Source organism: Panulirus ornatus, chromosome 22 (assembly GCF_036320965.1).
Source record: "Panulirus ornatus isolate Po-2019 chromosome 22, ASM3632096v1, whole genome shotgun sequence".
NCBI classification, from domain to species: Eukaryota; Metazoa; Arthropoda; class Malacostraca; order Decapoda; family Palinuridae; genus Panulirus; species Panulirus ornatus.
In genome coordinates, this window is record NC_092245.1 from 16,743,354 (window position 1) to 16,768,200 (window position 24,847).

The 24,847-nt window shown below is 41.6% G+C and overlaps 1 protein-coding gene across 2 annotated transcripts in view; it reads left to right on the forward strand.

The window, feature by feature from the left end:
• The first annotated feature begins 11,232 nt into the window (after positions 1–11,232).
• The window catches only part of LOC139756579 (homeobox protein Hox-A4-like), a 37,840-nt gene continuing 24,225 nt past the window's right edge, over positions 11,233–24,847 (forward strand). Inside the window, exon 1 of one of the 2 annotated variants that reach the window (XM_071676207.1) lies at positions 11,233–15,248. In XM_071676207.1, coding sequence (XP_071532308.1) covers positions 14,747–15,248 — 502 coding nt within the window. In that variant the 5' untranslated portion in view covers positions 11,233–14,746. The remainder of the gene's footprint in view (positions 15,249–24,847) is intronic. The other variant, XM_071676206.1, reaches the window with a different exon arrangement.

Genomic DNA, 24,847 nt, shown 5'->3' on the forward strand with positions numbered 1-24,847 from the left:
TGGAGAATACTTAACCTCTGATAGACTGGAATTCTAGACGCCCATAGGAAAATCAGGGAATCTGAAATAAATGGATATTGGATTCGAACCTGATTCGAACCTTTTCCCCGTTGATATATGAGACAACGATACACCCGCTATGAACAGAATCCGAACGTCTTTTAGTCAAGGTCCCCTAAACCCCCAACGTCATTGATGGGAAACATAACCCAAGGTGACCTCGACCACTCAATCTTTGCAAACAAAAACAACAACAACAACAACAGCAACTACTACTACTACAACAATAACAACAACAACAGTAGTAAGACCTTCGTTTGACCTCGAGCTGACCTGGCTGAATGGTTAGCTATCTAGCCTTCCCCCCACTACGATGACCTCGCTGGTCGTATCCCTCCGAAGTGGGGGGTGGGGGTGTTGTTCTGTCCTGACCCTGCAGAGGGCTCGCGCCCATGTGCTAATGAGGTTTTAATGACGTCCTCTGTGTCAGGAACAGGTGAGAGGTGGGGCTGGGTGGTCGCTCCTGCTGGCGTGGTCAGAGGGACCGACCGCTGCGCTACAGCTGCCACGGTGTGAAGTGAAAGAGACAGTGGGAGTAGACAGGAGACGGGATGGTAGGTGTCCCATCCACCTTCTCTCTCTCTCTCTCTCTCTCTCTCTCTCTCTCTCTCTCTCTCTCTCTCTCTCTCTCTCTCTCTCTCTCTCTCTCTCTATGTTTATTTATCTATCTGTCTATCTATCCACACACACACACACACACACGCACACCCACTTGACGTAATAAGCAGGTGTAAACAGAACGAATCCTTGTACAAAAAGAGAGAGAGAGAGAGAGAGAGAGAGAGAGAGAGAGAGAGAGAGAGAGAGAGAGAGAGAGAGTGCGTGACAAGTGTTTAAACTTTGGGTAAATAGTTAAATGAACCCCACTCGCCGGATTCGTGAAAGCGGATATCCGGTTATCGACCTGGAGTCCAGACCAGTTTACTCGTGAGTCATCCAGCGTGTTTACCTGACTCACAGGCCTGACTCGTGAGTCATAGGAGGTTTTACTACGGTTAATGATATCCTGATACGCGAATATTACACGATTCAAGATCTTCATCCACGAATATTATGTGATTCATCATCTTGATTCGTGAATCATACGACTCACGACCACGATTCACAAATTGTGTGGTATATTATGACTGTCTTCATCACCACACCCTCTGCTTGCGGCGTCAGAGTGAGATGATTTCATCCATAAGTCCTTGTTTCATAAGGGCGATAACTGCTCAGTATCTTTTGTCAGTTGTTAAAACACACACACACACACACACACACCCACACACACACACATCATATATATGTGTATATATATATATATATATATATATATATATATATATATATATATATATATATATATATATATATATATATATATATATATATATATATCTATGTGTGTGTGTGTGTGTGTGTGTGTCAAACACACATGCGGGCCCTTACTTCTCCCCCATCCATAAACGAAGACATTAAACCTCCACACGTCCGGGTGGGCGGGGTTACAATGGGGTAGTTGGTGTAGTTTATATCTCCTCGTTGCCTGTTGCTCGTAATTTATTCCGAGGGTGATTATCCCTGTTCTCGTTTTTAAAGAAGACTCGGTCATTTTCTGCGACAAACTCTTACCTTCAACCGAAAGTAACAATTATGTATAATCACAAAGTATTAATGTATACATATATACACACACACACACACAAACACACACACACACATATATATATGCACCTAATTTATCTACCAGCCCTAAGGGTAGGAAGAACGGTTGGGTGAACTGTGGGCTGACTGACCACTATACCACGGAGGCCCGTAAAGAGAGAATCTTCAACTCTTCCACTAGTGTAAACTTGTGACAAAACATAGTCTGTAGATATTGTTATGTTCCCCACACAATGGTTTGACCTCTCTCAGTGTGGTATGACCTCCCAACACAACATATTCTCCCACTGGCATGACCTCCTCAGTGTGGTATGACCTCCCAACACAACATATTCTCCCACTGGCATGACCTCCTCAGTCGTTTGAGCTTAGGTCAATTTCTACGCAATCCTTCCATCGCCAAAGAGCCTCTTCTCATCTTCATCATTCTCAGGTGTCAATGCAGAAGATAATTATAGAAAAATTAGTCTAAGGTTGCTTCAAAAAGATCTTAGTAAAACTATGTTTTGAAGATTTAGCAGGACAGTTTAAGAGACATAAACTTCTTTAAACCCAACAAATTTATCTAATCGAAATTTGTCTGCGTTCGAAAGAAAAAAAAATAGATTTCTTTAAATGCAGTGACTATTTAATCAATATTTCCGTAAAGTATAAGACTAAAGTTCCTTTAAAAATCGAGATCTCAGTCATGTTTAAGAGTCTTCCTTAAAAGCAACAATATTGGTAATCAAAATGCCACTAGAGTTTAAGAAAGAGATTCCCTTAAACTAAACAGTTTATTTAATCGAGATCTCAACAGAGTTTAAAAGAAAGGCTTCTTTAAACGCAACAATTTTATATAATCGAGATCTCAATACAGTTTTAGAGAGAGGTTTCTTTAAACGCAACAACTTTATTCAATCGATACATCTCAGTGAAGATTAAGGGAGAGGCTACTTTAAACGCAACAACTTTATTCAACTGAAATCTCGGTAAAGCTTGAGTAAGGAGGTTTCTTTAAACGCAACTTTATTCAATTGAAATGCCTGTAATGCTTAAGGAAGAGGTTTCCGAATTTCAACGTGACGACTTTACACTGTCGAGATCTCGAGCACAGTGTAACACAGAGGTTGTTTGAAACAAATCCTTGGTCCCGGAGGCGGTAGACCAGAGGAAGGAGGAAGCATTTGAACGACTGTTAAGAAACAATTGTGACCGAGGGAATGTTGCCAACAGCCGGGGAAGTATCTACTCTCCAACCCACCCAATCCGAGAGCTAACTCACTACCTAACCCACCACCCACTCGATGACCATCCACTACCACCAACAACCACCCACCTAACCCACAACTTATTCTACCTCCCTTTCCTCCTCCTCCTTCTTCTCCACGCCCACCACCCACTGTACCACCAGTTACCCACCGAACCCACTATCATCACCACCTTCTTCTCCTCCTCCTCTTCCTCCTCGCCTCCTACCACCCACCTAACCCACCAGCACTTCCTCGTTTACGCTAATCATGGGGTTCGGGAGAGGCGCTGGCTGGCGGTTGGTAGTGGGTCCTGTCTCTGCTTGCTTCCCACACCACACCCAAGATTTTTTTTTGGCAAGTTAAGGCCATTGCCCTGGACTGTGCCCTCTTTCTCTCCTACCACAGGAGTGTCCAGTGTGGCAGTTGTGCGAAGGTGATCTTTATCGGATGAGCCACATGGACGTATCTCACGTACTACCGTTTAATTGTGAGATCATGAGGAGGAAGCGATAATTTATCTATTTTTTTTTTTTTGAGCACGATGCGACGATCCAGGAGTACGACTGGAATATCCAGGAGTACGACTGGAAGATCCAGAAGTACGACTGGAAGATCCAGGGACACGACGGGACGATTTCTTTTGAACACCAACAGTCGACGAAGATAGTCTTACACTAGAAGACATCGTCTGTCACCCGCTGTCATGTGTTATTATGCATATATGCTTTACCTAGACACACGATGATTATTTTCATACCATCTCATTCATTTGGGAAAAATGTTACGTCTAATTATTACCTCAAAGTGTATTTGCTACGAAGAATTTCTCTATTAGAAAAAGACACTTAATTTCTTTTGTTAAACGCATGAATGATGATTTAATAAATCTTGGCATATACAAAAAATTGTTTGTTAGTTACACTGGGCCATAATACATCGCGTCTTTATCAGAAGTGCTTTAAGATCTGTCAAGTGATAAGGAGACAATGTAATACGCCTAGATAAGAATTCTTTAGTCCATATACTTTCCAAGCATCTATATTGTAAAGGCTAAATGATATTAGTACTCTACCTTCAAATGTTTTCTTTTTTTAGCCTTTTTGGTATTTCTTCCTCAGTTTCTTTCTCGCTGAGGCAGGGATAGACTTCACTTTTAGATGACCTCACAAAGGTCTGAGAGGTATACCTGAGTGGTGTAAGGTTATGTGCATAACTGACTTGCATTTCATAACACTGATCGAGAAGCTAGATGACACCATCAGTTTTCATACTTGTATAAGAATGAGAACAAATGCACAGTTTCAGACTACTGAAAGATACACTCATTGACCAGGGTCTTGTATACACACACACACACACACACACACACACACACACACACACACCGAGAACGGGTACCTGGTGATATCATTATTACAAAATGGTACGTGTGTCCGAATGTAGATGACTCATTGCTGTTCTTTTTATCAAAACGGACCCCCAAAGTAAACAACATTACTTTTTTCTTCCATTCTAGACTTCCGCATACATTGATACACGCTATCTCTGCACGTTGAATGAATCGGTGACTGTCCTTCGAAAGGAAAAGATAGGATGTGGAGATATAGGGAAACACCTGTAGATAGAAGAGATAAGAAATGACAATAGGCGGATGATGAAGACACACACACCTCCAACGAAGAGCGATGGGTCAAGCCGTGAATCATGACGATATTGCTTATCTATTTTCAGTGATGCTTCATGAAGGTTGTGGTTGGTTATGCTATGTGCATAATAAAAGATGGTTTATCGTTATCCTCCATTTGATTATTATCGTCTGATACGATGGCCAAACACTTATTTCTTTATGTATATAATGTATGAATATCATACCGCGATAGTACTCAGCACTAGCACGACAGAATACATCTTCCTCCCTCTACACACACACACACACACACACACACACACACACCTACCTATACACACCATTACATGCACCAAGTGTCCGACCAAACCACACACACACACACATGTAAACCTATGGGTGAAGTAGCGGCAGGTGTAGCACCAGTGTAATGCTTTGTGGAGGGATACGAACGACATCAACGTCTGACCAACGTAGGTAGGATATGTTACGCAATTGTGACAGGTGGGTTTACCTGGTAAGTGCTCATGGTGGGGCGAGTTGTGGAGTGGGTTGGTTGTTGGCTGGGGGGGAGGAGGGAAGGAGAGAGAAGTTTATGAGGGTCGTTTATACATATGGGGAAAAGTTGGTGAGAGGAGGGTAGTTCCTCCGGCTGGAGTGGGTAGATAGGTCGACTGTTGGTAAAGGGGGATGGAAGGGGAATGAGATGGGTCTTTTACACAAGTGGGGCTGGTGGGTTAAGGTGGGTCTTTCGCCCACGTAGGATAGGTGGGTTTGGTAAGGAGGGCGTGGTGAGCTGGCAGGAGAAGGTTATAGTGAGGGAAGAAGTAGTGAGGGAGAGAGGGAAGAAATAGTGAGGAAGGAGGGAGGGAGGGAGGAAGGAAGTAGTGAGGGAGAGTGGAAGGGAAAGAGAATCTTTGACAGAGTGAGTAACTCTTGCTTTAGTATGGGGGAAGGATGATGATGGAGAGGGAGGGAGGTGGAGTGTGTTGTGGCGGTGCAGGGGGAGGGAAAGGGTATGAGGAGGGAGAGAGGGAGGGAGGGAGGAGGGCTGTCCAGATAGAGGGTTAGTGACTCGGCAGAAACTCGACACAGAGGAGGCAGGTGTCGACGTCGGACCTTTGATTAGCATCCCATTAAAAGCAATCATTTCGCAACATTTGTTATGTCGATTGTCATCTCACACCAATATGGCACCTCGTTGTTCTAAAAGGGATGGAAAGACTAGAAGTGCTTCACTTAAGTTGATGTATAGGAAAGGGATGATTGGGGCAAAAAAGAAAAAAAGATAAAAAGAAAAATATCAGGACTTTTAATAGAAGGTATCAATATAGGTGTCATTTTGTGGAAGCTCCAGTACCCCTTGTGTGTGTGTGTGTGTGTGTGTGTATGTGTGTGTGTGTGTGTGTGTGTGTGCTATGTACGTTTCCCTATATTCAGAAGGTGGCCGGCATAAGCCAATAAAGGATAAAAGTAGACAATAAAGGAGAAAAGAAAAGGAAAAAGCAGCACAACATGACTGTGTAGACGAGATCTGTCTGTGGCTGGTCTGGGGGGATGTTCATTGCTGACCATCATTTGTATTCATCTTTACCCACTTATCCCTCGCCACAAGAACTCTGGTGTATCATCTTCATTTTCATCGTAACACGAGCGCCTCTCACCCTCGTTCTGCCATGAGATTGTGCTTCTAAAAACTTTCCTTAAAGAACTTCTTTTTTTTTTTTCCTCATGTGACATAGACCGTAGTGACAGACTGCAAAACAGACTTTATTTTTTTTTTTTCAGTGCTTCCTCAAGGTGGGATTAAACAGACAGTTGCTGTAGGAGACACCGAGATCATTTATTGGTAGTGATGGTGGTAGTGGGTGGTTAGTGGTGGTGGAGAGAGGGAGGGAGGGAGGGAGGGAGGGAGAGAAGGGGGAGATGAATCCACACCTTGCGCGGAACAAAGACACTCTTCATCAGCACCAACAGTTCGAATCTCACCAAGCTGTTGGTGAGGTGGTGTGGTTACCCGGCCTCCAGTACTGCCTGGTGGAGTGTGGGCGGTGGTGGTGATGGTGGTGGTGATGGTGAGGGAGTGTTGGTTGGTGGTGCTGGTGGTAGTGGAGATCAATGAGCATAGAACGTTACAATGCATTGTCTGTGGCGAGGAAATCTGAAAAGTTACAGTAGTGTTGGTGACAGTGTGGGCGATAGTGTTGGTGACAGTGTTGGTGATAGTGTTGGTGATAGTGTTGGTGATAGTGTGTTGTTATGTGTAACTGCCATAAAGGATAGTCTTACAGCATTAATGATATGGTGTCATTGTAGAGGTGTTGGATATTACTAGTACATGATAGAGTGAACTACCCAGGTACATCAGTATTGCTAGGGTGATGATAGGACAGTTGTGATGGTGAGTAGTGATGAATGCCAGTGATGGGATAGGACGATGTGCGAATGGTGATGGTGAGTAGCGATGAGTGGTCATGATGCAGTTGTGTACAAATGTACTCACGCGACACAGGAGTTTGGCTGGTACACTGTAGTCTACATGAACGTTGCTGTGAGATAGTGGTGGGATGGTGTTGTAGAGTGGTGAACGGAGGAGTGGAGTAATGGATGGTGTTGTTCTGTGGTGGGATGGTGTTGTAGAGTGGTGAACGGAGGAGTGGAGTAATGGATGGTGTTGTGTTGTGGTGGATGGTGTTGTGGAGTAACGAGTGGTGTAGCAGACTGGTAGGTGGAGTTTTGGAGTGATGAATGGTTTTGTGTCGTAGTGTAGCGTGTTGTTCCTGTAGTGAGGTGTCTTGGAGTTGTAAATGCTTTTGTGGAGTTATGGGTTTGTGGTGAGGCTTGGTGGATAGTATTGTGGAACAGTGGATGGGGTTGTGGAGTGAAGGACGCCGTTGTGGAGAGGCGGTGTTGTCGAACACTAGGATTGTGTTTGCGAGCAGGTGGGTTTGTGTTGTGAATCGTGGGTAGCGTTATGGGATGGTGAGAGGTGCTGTAGTGATGATGAATGATAAGCTCTTTGCAAGTCATACTGTAGGAGAGAGGACGGGAGTATAGAAAAACTAGGCCCTTCGAAAGCGAAGGAGATGAGGTGAAGTATCATGAAGTCCTCATATCAAGAATGGAAAACGTTAAGTCTACTGAGACCTTTTAAGAAAATGCACAATGTGGTGCGATGTGGTTATGTGGGTATGATATCAAAGTGGCGATTCATATACTGGTGCGGTGGAGAGAAACAATCATATAGTATATCGACCGAAGTGGGTGAGTATAGTGCTATAAGGCTACGACCAGCTGCAAGGGGTAAGTAAAGACTATATTACCTGTGAGAATTAGTTTGATGAGGACCTTCTCTGGAAAGGTCTTTCCTGCCCTAACTAAATATGAGATTTTAGGCCTTAAAGTCACTATAAGTTCTGACTTATCTTGCCCTGCTTTTGAGAGTGAACTGAAACGATGTTTGGAAGTGTGAATTTACGTTTCACTTTTTACGTCAAGCGAAGAAAAATGCATGGAAGTCCATCATCCCTTCCAGAAGCATATGTGATTGAAATCTTTCCAGGAATGTAGAGAAAAAATATATATACCAAGATATAGGAAAAGAGAATCATTCACAAGATAAATCAATTACTTATAGTAATTATAAGGCAGAGAGAATCTAGATGATCAACATGAAGAAGGCCAAACCATTAGGTAGGAAGTACAGAGACACATACATCATTTCCCTTTTGATAAGCCATCTGAATAGGGGATCCATGACCTCCCCTCAAGACAATGGTGATTACCTAATGGCCAACCCACGTCGCCTGATAAGCCAATCAAGAATCAGAACAGCCCGGGCAGGCTGCGTATTCGTTCAAGTGCATACTGATGAATGGGTCCCAACTCGGCTTGGGGTATCCGTTTGTAATGCCACTGTGCACTCGAGGGCCGTGTAAAACCAATAAAAACCGATATTATCTGCATGTCACATTTCTATTCGCCCGCAGGTACGTGATCCTTGTTCATTGTTTGTATTGGATAAAGTCTCGCAAAAGCAGCATCTGGGAGAAATTTTGTGCATTTTTGGATTTCCTAAGTTGCATCCAGTGTAATGTTGGCTTGCAATGCCACTCACGGATATACATACGCTCATACACACATGGATATCTTCAAATGCAGAGATATCTTCAGATATTCCTGATGACACGACAAAAATCCCATATATCTGTAATCTTACCAGTATGATATCCATCCTGAGGTACTCAAACTCCCTTCCTCTTAAAGATACCACCACACTGCTGCACTCAGTACACAATCTCCTTGAAAACCGATTTACAAAAGAATCAGATCAGGTTATCTCCCTTTCATCTATACATCATGGCTTTAGAACAAATGACATCACACAAGCCTCACACAGCAAATTCTAATTGGCTTCAAATCTCCACCACAAACCCCCTCCCGAACAGTGTAAGTGGCATCAGACACCAACATGGCATTCGACACCATCGTCCTCAGCCAACAGATACTTGAAACAACTTTCCACAGTAATAACAATAGAAGTGTTAGACATCTTCATAGCTCGTTGCCCAACCAGAATCCTCAAGAGCATTTCCTTCCCCAACCCACTTCATTTTCTTCGCCCATGACCTTCTACCACATCCCACGGAATAGAGAGTGAAACTCCTTTCATATGCAGATGACCTCATAGTCACACCATAACGCTCTGAAACCATCAAAGAAATGTGTATATATATATATATATATATATATATATATATATATATATATATATATATATATATATATATATATATACAAAACACTTTCCTGGGACAAGCCGCCGAGCAACAGGGGAGGTAATGCGTCAGAGACAAGAGAAACATCAGAATCCAATATAAATCCCACCATCAGGGAGACATAATTAATAACATCTTGAGACCAGCTGTCGCGCCTCACAAAGCCCAGCCAGAACCCCTTATGAGACACACCAAAAAAGCAGAAAAACAATACAATATTCTCTTGTCAGATATTTTCCCTTTATTTTGGGACTGCCTTTCTATTTTGAGGGTTTGTTCTGTCTTCAGTTTCCTCCTATTCACAATGGCTCATTTTCCCTATTTATGGTATTTCCTAGAAGTGAGGAATACTATATTTCTTAGGATTTGTACTGCTTAGAATTGAAGGTCAGAGAAGGAAAACATGTCTCTACTTTCTATTTTTTCTAGACTCTGAGTTATATTCTTACATATCTCGTCTCTTGATAATAAAGGAAGAAGAAATCAATTTCTGGTTTTTAATGATAAGTTTTTTTATATTTCAGTTACCATTAATAAAAAAGGAATCAATCAGCATTTCTAGATGTCTCAGTTTCCTTTGATTATCATATATTGTGTCATTATTAATCATAAAGACCTCATTCATGATATTTTAACTTAAATCCTTTGATGCTGTTGTCATGAATGGAGAAGAAATATCGATCGCTGTACCTCAAGCCCATAGGTTCGAATCCTGTTTGCTGCAGTCGGTCCGCAGTCAACCAAGCTGTTCATCCATCCCCCAAGGGGTCGGTTATGTCGATTGTAGTAGTAACTAATACATTAGAAATGCAATAGATGATATCTTGGTAATGATAATAGCAATAATGATAATAATGATAATAATAAAAATGATAATAATAGTAGTAATAATAATAATAATAATAATAATAATAATAATAATAATAATAATAATAATAATAATAATAATAATAATAATAATAATAGCAATTATAATAATCATAATAATAATAACAATACTAATGATAGTAATAACAATGATAATGATAATGATAATAATAATAATGATAATAATAATAATAATAATAATAATGATAATAATAATAATAATAATAATAATAATAATAATAATGACAATAATGATAATAGTAATAGTAATAATTGTTGATGATAATGCTGATGACAGTGCTCTCTCTCTTTTACATATATATATATATATATATATATATATATATATATATATATATATATATATATATATATATATATATATATATATATATATATATCTGACTGTGAATAATATTTTGAGCTTACATATCTACTGATGTAGAATCTATTCTATCATTTTACTAATTTATTTCCGAGTTGCTGCAATTTCTTCAGTAGCGACAAATGAAATCAATTATTTTTAATCTAAAAGAGAATTTCTATGTAGAAATTGAGGAAAAATCATATATATATATATATATATATATATATATATATATATATATATATATATATATATATATATATATATATATATATATATATATATATATATATATATATATATATATATATATATATTGATTTATATTTGTATATATACTGAATAGGGTCGGCACATACATGTATTAAAATTTTACTTAAAAAGAAAAGGTTAAACAATGGAAGGTGTCTATAATAAGAAATCACTCAAGATGTTATAGTTTATTTCATATATATATGGCAACATTAATTACAATAAGCGAATTACAAACAACATTCTAATATTCATGACAGTATATGACATGAGTATATATATATATATATATATATATATATATATATATATATATATATATATATATATATATATATATATATATATATATATATATATATATATATATATATATATAGTTATATATATTGTATGTGTGTGTGTGTGTGTGTGTGTGTGTGTGTGTGTGTGTGTGTGTGTGTGTGTGTGTGTGTGTGTTCACAGCAATCCTTAAAATGAACTGTGAATTAAGAAATCATGAAATGAAAGACCTCAAGTAGAACACCCACACGAAACCTTTGTCTGGAGCCACGCCACTTGACCAGGCCATAAAACTACACCTGAGTGGAACTATGTTGCCTGATGACAACAGACTCGTAAGATAACACCACGAGTAAGATGGTCGTCAGGAGAGAGAGAGAGAGAGAGCGAGGGAAGGAGGGAGGGAGGAGAAGAAGAGAAAAAAAAAAAGTGTAATGAAGTAAGAGGCGATCACTGTACCTTTGGGGACTATTCGTCCACCCGCTAAGGTAATAAATAGCCTACCTCTGCTGCGAGTCGTTAAGGTAATTCTTTTAACGCGTCTTCTCTTGTCGCGCAGATGTTTGAGGGCTATTAAACGCGACACAGATATTGAGGAAAGACGTATGTTCAAGAGGACGATGTTTTTACATGACATATCAATTTCTTTTTTTTTTTTCTCTTTTGCTACGTACACATTAACAGTAATTTCTAGTGAAAGACTAGTTGGCCTGATTGTTTTTCGATCCTACATAACTCTATTATGTATCTAAACATACCCCATACATTTGCACTTACTGAACTATCTTCACAGACACTGGGCTAATCTATTATACACAGTAGCACACACAATGAAAATCTACTTGAAGATTGTGTGACGAATTCGCTCGTTGATGAAGACCTATGAATCACTGGTGAGTTCACCCATTTCGCAAGATGTTGAGTAACGTTCCCTCCCCCTATATAGTGAAGGGTAGAAGATGAATACGAGGGAGTGACAGAACACAGTGAGTTACAGAGTTACCAGGCGAGTTTAAGGCAATGAAGCCCCTTGACGGATGGTCTACTGACCTACAGAATATTATGAGGTACACAGGAGGGGGTGAAGGAGTAGAAATTATGGGACTGTTGGTCTTGTGTTTCTGATATTCATGAGTGAGGTGTGGATGAGGTTTGTAGTTGATCAAACAACCGTTAAACACAAGAACTATAGACAGGAGCTCAACAATAGAAGGAGGAAGAGGAGGAGCAGAGAGAGAGGGGAGAGGGGGAATAGGGTGTGGACTATCAGTGGGTTAAGATACTAACATTAATGTAAGACCAGTGTGGTTCTCCGTTACTTATCAACGAGGTGTGGTTGAGGTATTTGGGTGCTTGAACACTCGTTTGGATATTTTCATGATTTATACATGAAGACACAGAGGAACACGATACAAAGAAAGAAAAGGAGGAGGAAGAGGAAGAGGAAGAGGAGTAGGAAGAGGAGGAGTAGGAGGAGAGAGGTAGAGCTAACACACATACACACACACATGCTACCGTTGGTTGGCTGACTGATTGGCAACAGAGAGATCGACACCCGATGGCTGCTGGTGTGGTCTCGAGGTACGAGCTTACAGCTAATGACTAGTGCTGGAGGACCACCAGCCGCCGACTTCCGACCGACGTCTAATGCCGCTTGCGGGAATGGAAACCTGGGGAGCGATCTGGCCCGGTGCGGCCTCCGTCGCCGGGGGCCCGCTTCCCGAAATGCCGCGCCGTCCGCAGCCGCTGGTAAGCAGCAATTTGCCAGAACCATTTATTATGCAAAATGAGGCAAAACCACACATTATGCAAAGTCTGCGCGACAATTTTGCATTGTACAATATCTTCGGGAGGAGTGAGGACTTCTCTTGGTCTGTGTTGCATGCGAGTGAGGGCGGGACGGTGCTTTTTTTTTTATAAAGAAATAAAACTTCGCCGCTTGTTGGAAATTTAGGTTCTTTTGTGATGAGATGGATTATCAAAATGAGAAAAGTAAAAGGGAGTGAGAAACATAGATAACTCAGGGACAATATGGTTGACCAGTCACACCAAAGCTTATGATAAAATATCATCCATTTAGCCGACATACTCCCTCCATACACTGTTGCGTTTTTAAGACAGGTCGTAAATAAGAATTAACACGTCCACTCGCTTCCGCGGGGTATTATTAACCTTATCGTTTGCATCACTCGGCCACCATACGAGTTTACCTCGGCGACACTTCACTCGAAGCTGTTAAGAATATTCATTACCATCCTCCGTAGATAAACAACCTGTAATTTCCTTCATTAAGGCCTTTTAGCACACTGGCTGGCGCACGCTATTGCTCTCACGCTGCATAGCGGGGCAAGTGGGATCGAGGAGGAATACCTTGCACACCAACGCCACAAAAGAAGAAGAAAAAAAAATTGCACCATGTCGAGCAGGAGTCGTGGCGACACTGGGGGACGTGACGAGGGTATGTGGGAGGAACACTCGCAGATACAATCGCTTAATTTTTCTCACTAGCAAGTCTCAGGGGAGCTTGGCTGGCCCGGGGAACAGGAGCGGCCGCCTTCACAGGTGAGGTATCACCGGGGCTCCTCCTCCTCCTCCTCCTCCTCTTACTGTTCGGTCGCGTACACACACACACACCACTCCTCGCGCGCTCACTCGCGCTCTCCCCCGCCCTCTGTCACTTCGCTAATTGCGTCGGCCAGAGACGGTCGTTCGTACGGACGGAGTGCCTCCGCTGTGTGAGACGTACACCCACACACGACAGCGCCGGCTTGCGACGACTCCAGAGGCGTCACTGCGGCACACGGTGATGAGGCGACAGCCCTTTGGAGTCACGGAAGGCGCCCTCTGGGTCGCACGCCGCTACTAGAAGCGTCGCCGCTGGAAGACCTCGCACGTCGGAGCGTCCTCGGGGGTTAAATTGGTCCAAGTGTTCCCGTCGTCAACAGAAGACCAAGTGTGGCCAATGGCGGCTGCAGGCAGACCAAGTACACCCACTTGAGTGGCGGATCCGACAGAGGGGTTGGGGGGGCCAATCATCGCCCGCGCACACACACACACACACTCGTCTTAAGTAAGAAGAGGAGGGTGAAGGGAGGGTGGGGGGCATGTTAACCCTTGCCTGGAGGTGCGCAGTGGCAGTGCGCAGGTCACACACACACACACATGGGGCCCGGCCGGCAGTAAATCAACGCCAATCATCGTCTGGCTGTTGGACGAAGCACACGTGAACAGAGGCCATCGATCAGTGTAGTGAGTGTGCCTTGTGAGAGTAGGTGTTTGGGGCAGGTGGTGGTGCCCAGAGCCTCGCCCAGGTGCCCGCCCCCAACCTCTTACAGCTGCTACTGCCCCGTCGTCAGGAGAACTCCACCCCCGGGGGCTCAGTGCTTATCGGGGACTTGTGGCGATCGGTCGGGTGGTCGGCTCGGGACGCGCGCAGAGGCCGACCAGCCCTGGTGGTTCGTTCTCTCCATTCATTAATCATGGTGACGTAGCCAGCGCGGGTCACACCGAGCCCCTCGTATTGGTGCTCGCAGGTCACGTGGTATGCTAATTGTCGGTACTAGGAGGAGTCACCACCGACCGTCCAGGCACTACTCGCAAGTAATATTATTTGGGTCCAAATCACCAAAAATTAATGACGATGAGTTCGTTTTTGATGAACTCGGGCCCGTACGTGGATCCTAAGTTCCCCCCGCCGGAGGAGTACAGCCAGAACTCTTACATCCCTCCACAGAGTGACTATTATAACCCTGCCCAGCACTACCCCTACCATGGCATGCACCAGGCTGGCATGCAGTATGGGCGCGATGCCATGCAGTACAACCATGCGGCGGGCTATTACCAGCAGCCGTGCGTCATGCCCCAGCATCAGCCCATGGCCGCCCACATCAGCCCCCAGATCGCCCCCTGCCACAGCCCCCTACAGCAACACCAAGTGCCGCCCCGGTCCCCCGTGGCTTCACCGGACCCCTCAGCGGGCGGCGCGGGCGGTGGCGGCAGCATGGGCGCCCAGATGGCCCAACACATGGGCGCAGGAGGCGTGGAGGGATCCCCGGAGGAAACGGTCACAGAGCTGGACGCTAACGGCCAGCCCGTCATCTACCCCTGGATGAAGAAAATCCACGTCGCCGGCTCAGGTAAGGTCCTCACTCATCACAAAACTCGCTCCGAAAGCCTTGAGGAAATTTACCAAAATACAGGAAAAATATCCCCGATAAACCAGTGATCAAATAGAGGGCGATAATCACGAAAATATCGCAAGCGAAGGGAAAAGGTCGCTCCATCTCCTTCAGGAGATTTCAATACCGCGCGAGTGTTCAGAGAGAGAGAGGGAGAGGGAGGGAGCCGAGGTAAAGCGTGTGAGAGCCGATGGTGCTTGCCTCTCCCGCCCCTTTCCCTAACTCCAGCGGCGGACGGCCACCGCCGCCACCACCACCACCACCAGTAGTAGTGGTGGCAGCAGCAGCAGCGATCTCAGCAACAAATACCAGAGTGTCGTAAACCAGAGCAGGTCGCACCCTTCCTCGAGGCTCGTCTCTCAGGGTCTAGTGTTCTCGTTACTGTGAGCAGGAAGGGAGGAGTCTCGAATTACCAGTTTGGGTCGTGAGACGCATCACAGCTAATGTAGAGACGGAGCCACAAACGCATTACTCTCAAAGGGTCATCTACCCCGCCTGTTCTCTCACCATCGGGGTAAATAAGAGCAATACATATCGTGAACAGGAAATGCTTAGTGAAAAATTTTGAATACATTTCTCTTTCATGACATATTTAAATAATTATTTGTGTATGTCCATAATTAGACAGCTTATCACACTTATCAAGGATCCCTTTCGTCGATACAAATAGTAAGAGCAATATGTTAATCATAATTACGGCGTCTTGGTTATCTTAGCAAAGAATTGATACGTTTGAAAAAAAAGGGAGTGTATAACTCATAAAGAATATCTCATACCTTATAAATTAATGATTATTGCTGTCTTTTGTGTTTGAGAAGGCGACATCCTCGAAAAAAAACGAAAAACACGATGGACAAAGGAAGTCATAAATTTTGTTTGTACGTGAAGATTGCACAATAGGGGAGAAAACAACAGGACGCAAGCAGGCAAACCAGAATTCCTGTTTGTTTATGTTTGATCTTCAGCACGAGCAGGATATGTTCTGCCCGTATTCATACCTCAGCTGTGACAGGGTTGTTTTTTCCTTTGTAGGAGTTCATGTTTATATTACGCTTACAATAATATTCACCTGTAAATATTACCATTGAGTATCCTTCGGGAAAAAACGAGAATTTAGACCAACGGCTAAAAAAGAAACACATAATAATCATCTCTCGGTTTGAAATAATTGAAGGCAGTCTTAATCTTGATTATCAATGGCTTCCTGAGAATCAGCTGACTACGGAATCATGAAGATAATAGGGAACGGGGAAAAGATAGACTGCTCCAAGAAATCTAACACCATTACCTCACAATTTTCGAGCGATAAATCGCCATTGTAAGAGAGAGAGAGAGCACACACACACACACACACACACACACACACACACACACACACACACACACACCCGGGCTAAGTAAGCAGAGAAATGTAATCCTCGATTACTGGAGGGAAGGAGGAGCGGGCTGGAGGACGTTGTGTTAGTACTGACTTCTTGGGAGGAGTGGGGGAGAGGTTTCGTGGGGGTCTTGGGCTGGGGTTGGGGTGGGTGGGAACCAGGAGTAAACAGAGACATTAGCTCTTCCTGTACCTTGCCTACTCTGTCTGTCTGTCTCTGTTTCTCTCTCTGTTTGTTTCTGCTTTTCTCTGAGTCTGTCTTTTGTATTTCAGTCCTCTTGTCTGCTTCCCTTTCTGTTTATGTCTGTCTCTCTTTGTCTAATTCTGTCTATCTCTCTTGTTTCTGTCTCTTTTCAAGTCTGTCTTTGTCTCTCTCTTATTCTCTTACCCTCGATACCATTCTTTCAGTCTCTATCACAACCTATGTTTTTGTTTTATTATTACCTTATGTTTTTGTCTGTTTCTGTTTCATTATCACCTCATGTTTTTATCTGTTTTCGTTTCATTTTCACCTCATATTTTTGTCTGTTTTTGTTCAGCTTCCCACCCTTCACACTAGTCTCTCTCTATGTCCTGTCTATCGTTATCTGCACAGCCATGATGTTATCCCAGACCTAATAAGAAATATACTATAAAGATTAAGATGCTAAAGCCTCAAATCCTCTAATGAAACCACCTGAACATTACTGAAACCCCCTCACACATATCTGAAACACCTAAGACATTACTGACCCCGTATGCACTATTGAGACCTTTTATACACTCTTGAAGCACCCTTATTCATGTATTAAAAGCCTTATACAGTACTGAAACCCCTTATATTCGAATATCATCCAATCTCTCTCTCTCTCTCTCTCTCTCTCTCTCTCTCTCTCTCTCTCTCTCTCTCTCTCTCTCTCTCTCTCTCTCTCTCTCTCTCTCTCTCTCTCTCTCTCTCTCTCTCTCTCTCTCTCTCCTTTCGTCCCAGTACCTTCTATCATAGCCATGTTTTCCCCCAACTCCACTTATGATCTGAAGCTTTTCAAACGCAGTGTATACAAACATCTCTTCTCAGGTTATCATCTATGAAGAGCAAGGGAAGATGTGTGCTTGTGTATGAGGTGGTATTTCAGTGCTTCTCCAGCCTTCGTGCCAAGACATACCTTTTGCCTTTGGTAAAGAGAAGTTATCTTTACCGTAGTTCATTATATTATGACATATATATAATCTATCGTTCGTATATCTTCAAGTTCTCTTGTTCTATACCTCTGAACGAATAGACAGATAAAATCAATGGCTGGTGAAACATCGTAAACATTAACTGATAATTAGTCAGGTGTCCAACAGATGTGACACTAACGTAACATAAATGTTTATAAAGACGTCAAGAATGCCTTTTTCATATATATATATATATATATATATATATATATATATATATATATATATATATATATATATATATATATATATATATATATATATATATATATATATATATATATATATATATATATATATTGATCAACCGCCAAAACTCATATGAATCTCTAGTTTACGTTTCTTAACGGACACTCATATTTAAGATATTACGTACGAAACAGATTCGTAACACACACATATATATATATATATATATATATATATATATATATATATATATATATTTAACCGAATCAGGGTCAACATCTTTGGATTACTAAACAATTTAATGTGAAAAATACAGAATGATATTACAATATAATCTTACAGTAAGTAATAATGTATACACACTAAGAAAACTTTTTAAGACCTACAAATACATAAGGAAAACAATAATCTATGTACATTGGCTCTCCCACTCCTCTCTTTCTCTCTCTCTCTCTCTCTCTCTCTCTCTCTCTCTCTCTCTCTCTCTCTCTCTCTCTCTCTCTCTCTCTCTCTCTCTCTCTCTCTCTCTCTCTCTCTCTCTCTCTCTCTCTCTCTCTCTCTCTCTCTCTCTCTCTCTCTCTCTCTCTCTCTCTCTCTCTCTTTCTCTCTTTGGCTCTATTTCCTCCTTAACCCATCCTGTCCTTGCTGCCAAGACCCGGAGGTACCCACCATCATTTCGATACGAGCTCCTCCTCCAGCACTCACCATCACACAATCCCTCTTACATCCAATCGTCCAACAGGAGAACCCAAGTGAGACCTCGTTGTTCCCCCCTGTGGCCGCCTCCGTCAGGCAGGTCCTGACGAATGCCCAGATCTAAACAAAGGTAATAGGCATCCGTCTAGCTGTAGCCTCCTCGTCAGGAGATCCAGAGATTAGCCAGCTAAGGCTCGGTATTTATGGACTAGCTATGGGTAGACGAAGGTATGTGGGAATTCCTCCTGGGTTGGGTACTGGCTTCCAAGACGTGGTGGGCATGCGCGGAATCGAAATCAAAGCGGCTTCCTTCATTCTCAGATTCACTTTTTGGCAATCCTGTCTGTTGCATTTCCTTTTTAGATTCCTGGTCTTTCCTTTCCAGTTCCTTCTCTTAGTTTTTTCCTCTCTTTTGTCAAAATATAGTCATAATTACTTTTTTCTCTTTTTCTCTGTCTGCTAGTCTCTATATATCCATCAAAATATGTATCCCTTTAATTTCTCTCTTATTTCTGTTTTAAGTATGATGGCAAACACAACACAATTCACCTGCTTCGTGTTGATCATCTCCTGCTTTGTGGAAAATAGTATTGATTCCGGAATTGACATGTTATCTTGACAGAACAAATGACAACCTCAGTAGAGGATATGCAAAAACTCAATCTAAAGTGTTATCTTCACAACAGAAAAAAAGAAATAGAATTATATACATATTAGGCCAACAGAATCCTGTACTACAAATTGCATTATGGTAAATCAGTGATAATATATATATATATATATATATATATATATATATATATATATATATATCGTCTGGCCTCCCCTCTCATATCTTACCCTGAGTATTTAACATCTGTTTCAATCATTACTGTCAATCAAGACAAGGTTACTGATTCGAAAGCCAGGAATCGTTATATGGATATAACGAACCTTCTTAAAGACAGAGAAATCACCAGAGCGTTACCCCAGCGTCGTACAACATAACGCCCTAAGAAAACCAAGAAACTCACTAAGCACAAAACGACCTGCAACAGAGACGACGAATTCCCTTTCCTCTATCTCTCTGTCTCTTGTCTCTGGGTATGCGGCCCGACCATCCAGCCGCTACCTCCTCCTCCTCCTCCGTACTCCGTCCCTCCTACAGGAACCTGTTCTCAGCTGTTTACGACTGTATTAAGCAGCTCAGGAATACGGTAATCATTACGGAGGACACGTCATAAAACCTAATGACGCCTCTCTAAGGTGTGTGCCAATAATGCGATTTGTGGAAGGTTTTCTACCGTCTCACGAAGATGTGAGAGAGACAGACTCGGTCCGATTGTAAGAACGCTTCGTAGTGTTTTGAGATGAGGTTTTTCTACTTCAAGGATGAAAGATATCAGTGTGTTTATTTTCACAAGTGTTTAAGTATTCCAAGTACTTTATTGGCTGTTATTCTCCGTCAACAGCTTAAATAGTATCTATCTCTTCCTTATTATCTTCCTCTCGTACACGATCTCATTTTCGATCATCAGTGTCTGGAAAAATGAGGAGACATTTCATATATATGAAATGTATTGGTCAGTGTGTAGCCCACGTAAATTTCATGATTCGTTACTCACGTGCCTTTGAAAATCACACGAGCGAGAGAGTGATCAGAGGGCCCTGCCCTCAGGACCTATATATGTAATGAGAAAAAATAATTTTGCTTGCATTTCAACAACATGTAATCATTACTGGAGTGTACAGATTTGACCATGTGATTAAGTGCGTCCCCCAAAACATATTTCAATTCAAGATTTATCCATCTATCTATCTATCTATCTATCTATCTATCTATCTATATATATATATATATATATATATATATATATATATATATATATATATATATATATATATATATATATATATATATATATATATATATATTATATATATATATATATATATATATATATATATATATATATATATATATATATATATATATATATATATATATATATATATATATATATATATATATATATATATATATATATATATATATATATATATATATATATATATGTATGTATGTATGTATGTAACGCAATGAGAGTGCACTTTTATAGACTATATAAATCCCTTCGACAGGAGGATTCGAACTTCTACCACTTTTGTGGAAGCTGGGTATCCTACCTACCATACCCTAGCTATGGTAGGTAATGTGTACACCTTTTTCTTCATAAAAGAAATCCTGTAAGAAACCATAAATCAGTATAACTTTCCGCTTCTAAAATACATGCCATTCTGGAGTACCTACATCCCTACATATTCAGCGATGGTAATTAGAATTCGCCGGACATATTCGTCTTGATACAGCAAGACCCTTACCTCAGTTCTTTTCCCCCCCTCTGACCGCTTTAGTAGTGACTGACTGAACTACATCTCTCTCTCTCTCTCTCTCTCTCTCTCTCTCTCTCTCTCTCTCTCTCTCTCTCTCTCTCTCTCTCTCTCTCTCTCTCTCTCTGGTCGTAGAACAACGTGTTACAGTGTAAATAGACACGTTCCTCATGATCGATGTGGCTGACAATCAGATAGGTACGTCATTAACATAAGTATGAATACACTGCGGTACGGCCGGTTCTCCTGAAGAAGGAGGAGGAGGAGGAGGAGGAGGTGAAGGTGGTGATAGCACTAGGGACAAGCTCGTTCTAGGTAAGGAGGATAGTGATGATGGCCAGTGCTGGTGTGTAGGAGGAAGCTAGTAGTGTGGATGACGGCAAGAGGGGGTGGGTGGTGGTGCGAAGCGGGGGGGTGTGATGCAGATAGAAGGAAGAGGAAGTTGGTGGAGTGTAATGGAGACATGGGATTTACGGGGAGGGAGTAGCAATGACAGGTGGTGTTGGACATGAGGAAGAGGTGAAGCGTTGGAGTGTGATGGAGAAATGAGTAAAAGGGTTGCGGTGGAGGGTGATGGAGTAAAATACGGTGGAAGTAGAAACAGAGCCTGAGGGAGATGTAGGGAAATAAGGTAGAGGTGGAATGTAACGAAGACCTTGGGAGGAGTCCCGTGGTGATGACTTCGATGATGAGGGGAGTAGCTGTAGGAGAGGTGGCAGGGGTCTGGTGTGCAGACTGGCGTTAGATGATGATGGCGAAGGAAGATTGCTATAGGTGATAGATGATAAGGCAGGAGGAAAAAAACTAGAGTAATGAAGAATGTGAAGGGCAAGGCCAAGAGGCTTGCTCACAGTAGTGGGGCAAGAAATGAGAAAAGGCAACTGGTGATAGCTAAATAGAACATAGGAAGGATGGGGATGACCCTGGAAAATGAGGGACTGAAGAGAAGGCATTTGGTGATGGGTGACATGGAAAGGTGAAGAGTGGTCAGTGGAGTGATGGCTGATGTTGGGAAGATGTTGTGGAGGGGCCTGGAGTAATCACTGATGTAGAGGATGGGGAACACTAGTAAGTGATGGGAACAAAGAGAAGTAGCCATGAAGGTGGATAAAACTAAGGCAAATGTGGAGGAAGACAGTAAGAAGATACAAAGTCAAGAACGTAGAATCTCACGAGAAGAATGGAACGTGTCGGTGGTAAATGTTAATGAGGGTCATTCTTTAGCTAATTTGTGTATCAGAATCATGAAGATTAGATTTGCTTTTGTGTAACGTTCTAAGCTCAAAAGGGGAGAGAGAGAGAGAGAGAGAGAGAGAGAGAGAGAGAGAGAGAGAGAGAGAGAGAGAGAGAGAGAGAGAGAGAGAGAGAGAGAGAGAGAGAGAGAGAGAGAGAGATCATAAAATCGTCATGGGAGGCTGCAGTTGGAAGGATCTAGGCACCGATGGGAGGGCCATGTAGACCTAACCTAGTGCATGATGGATGAGGATGGCTCCCGAGGGCTGCCAACCCACGACTATGCAGGTGAAGGCTGGAGCGAATTACAGTACAGTGTCATTATCTTTATGATCCCAACAACCTTGTGTGGTGGGAGGAGATCTGTGGTTGCTGCTGCCGCACTGTTTTCAACATCCTGGAATACACAAACACACACACACACACACACACACACACACACACACACACACACACAAACACACACACACACACACATATGTATTGATGTGTATGTACGTGTGCAATATATATGTTTGTAAGAATATTAGCATATCAATTTGTTTAGCTATTTATTCCAAAGCTGCTTGCATCCAAAAAAGACGTTTATTTTTTTGGAGCATTAGTGCAAATCTTTGATTACAATGCCCATAAAAGCAACCCTAAAATGGCATAATTTCTTGCTCTCAAAACAGTGAAAATACTTACCTTGTTTGGAACTCGATTATCTATATATTTATCATTAGATGTTTACATTTCGCTTCATACTTGAACCAAGACGGACATTACGAATCTAACGTAATGATGTACGAAAAGCTAACCTCTCTTCAGCTACAGCAGTCAGCAACACAATGTGCAATCTGTGGTCCGTTGTCCAAAGTCTCCCTGAAATCCAAAAATTCGTCTCTCTCTCACTCCGCGATCCGTGGACCATACCCCATCATTTGCAGTCCGTAGCCCCATTCTACACAATCCATAGTCAGTAAACCGTGGCAGCACGTATTTCATAAAGCGTATAATCCGTAGCCCATTCTCGTAATTCGTAATGAGCGAACAATGACGCCATGTTTTGTCATACGTAATTCGAAGCCCACTCTCGTCATTCGTCATCTGTACACCGCATCCTTGACTCTGAACTTCGTAGAAACCATAAGATGTTGATCTGATGACCTGCTTAGATTAGGAAGAGAAAAAGGGAGGCCTCGTACTCTTATGCTCACGTATATTACCGTGAACCATCGTCTCTCCTACGCACTCATACAGATTATTCCACATGATTTGCAGGTGTAATGAGTCGTGAGACCAGGTGTTGCAGGTCATTAAAAGCAGGTGTGAGTCATGTTGAAAAAAAAAAAATGGGTTTCTGATATATTTCTGCGTGATAAAGAGTGTCTTAAGACTGATTTTGATGGTATATTTCAGCGTGATAAAGAGTGTCTTAAGAATGATTTTGATGTGGATATATTTCAGCGTGATAAAGAGTGTCTTAAGACTGATTTTGATGTGGATATATTTCAGCGTGATAAAGAGTGTCTTAAGGCTGATTTTGATGATATATCTTTCAGCGTGATAAAGAGTGTCTTAAAACTGATTTTGATAATATATTTCAGCGAGGTAAAGAGGGTCTCAAAACTGATTTTGATACAAATTATTTGGTATAGATCAGAACTAAAATGCCAGTTTAATTTCAAATGCTCTAAATTGAAGTATATTGAAGCTATATTTCAGGTTAGAAGTTACTTATCTTGTTGTATAGACTGTGTGGTATAGAAATCAGAATCCATATCTATTTTTTTCTTTGCTGATGAAAAAGTAGCAAATAATTTATAATATAAATCTTGAGTCCCTGTTGTGAATATAGATATGAAATAGAACGAAGTCTATTGCTAAAGATAGAAAGATTAATGTGGACAATGTCGCAGATTTTTTTTTCAACTAAATTCATTACATAGACGAAAAAAAAAGATATTTCAAGGAAATCATGTATGTGCGTGAGAAGATTTATCCATAAAAAATTATGTTCTCTATAATTGCTTAATATTTTTTCCTCTTCAATGATTTATTTTTCTTATTATCTATCTTTATTTCGCTACCCCCGGTAAAAACGCACGGACAATTAGGTATAATAAAAAAAATTATTTATTGGACAATTGTAATTGATATATTTTTTTATGTGACGCATCGAAAAAAGCATAAACAGCGAAGATGAAGCAAAAGAATTGATTAAACTTCTTGTATCAATCTAAAAATCTTGTTCAAAAAACATCCAATTTGGTCTGCGGTCGAAGTCCTTATACAAATAAGTTTTTGGCAAAATAAATTGCTGCCAAAAGAAATTTCACCCAAGACTTTTATAGTGTGTGTTTTAAGAATCAGCAGCACACAAGTTGAGAATATGTATATTCCTGCTAAGAAAGCCATCCAGATTCATTTCTCCGGTGCTTTTTGACTTATCTACTGAGGTTTTAAAGTGCACATGCTGGTGTTACCGGATTTGACCTACAAAGGCTTA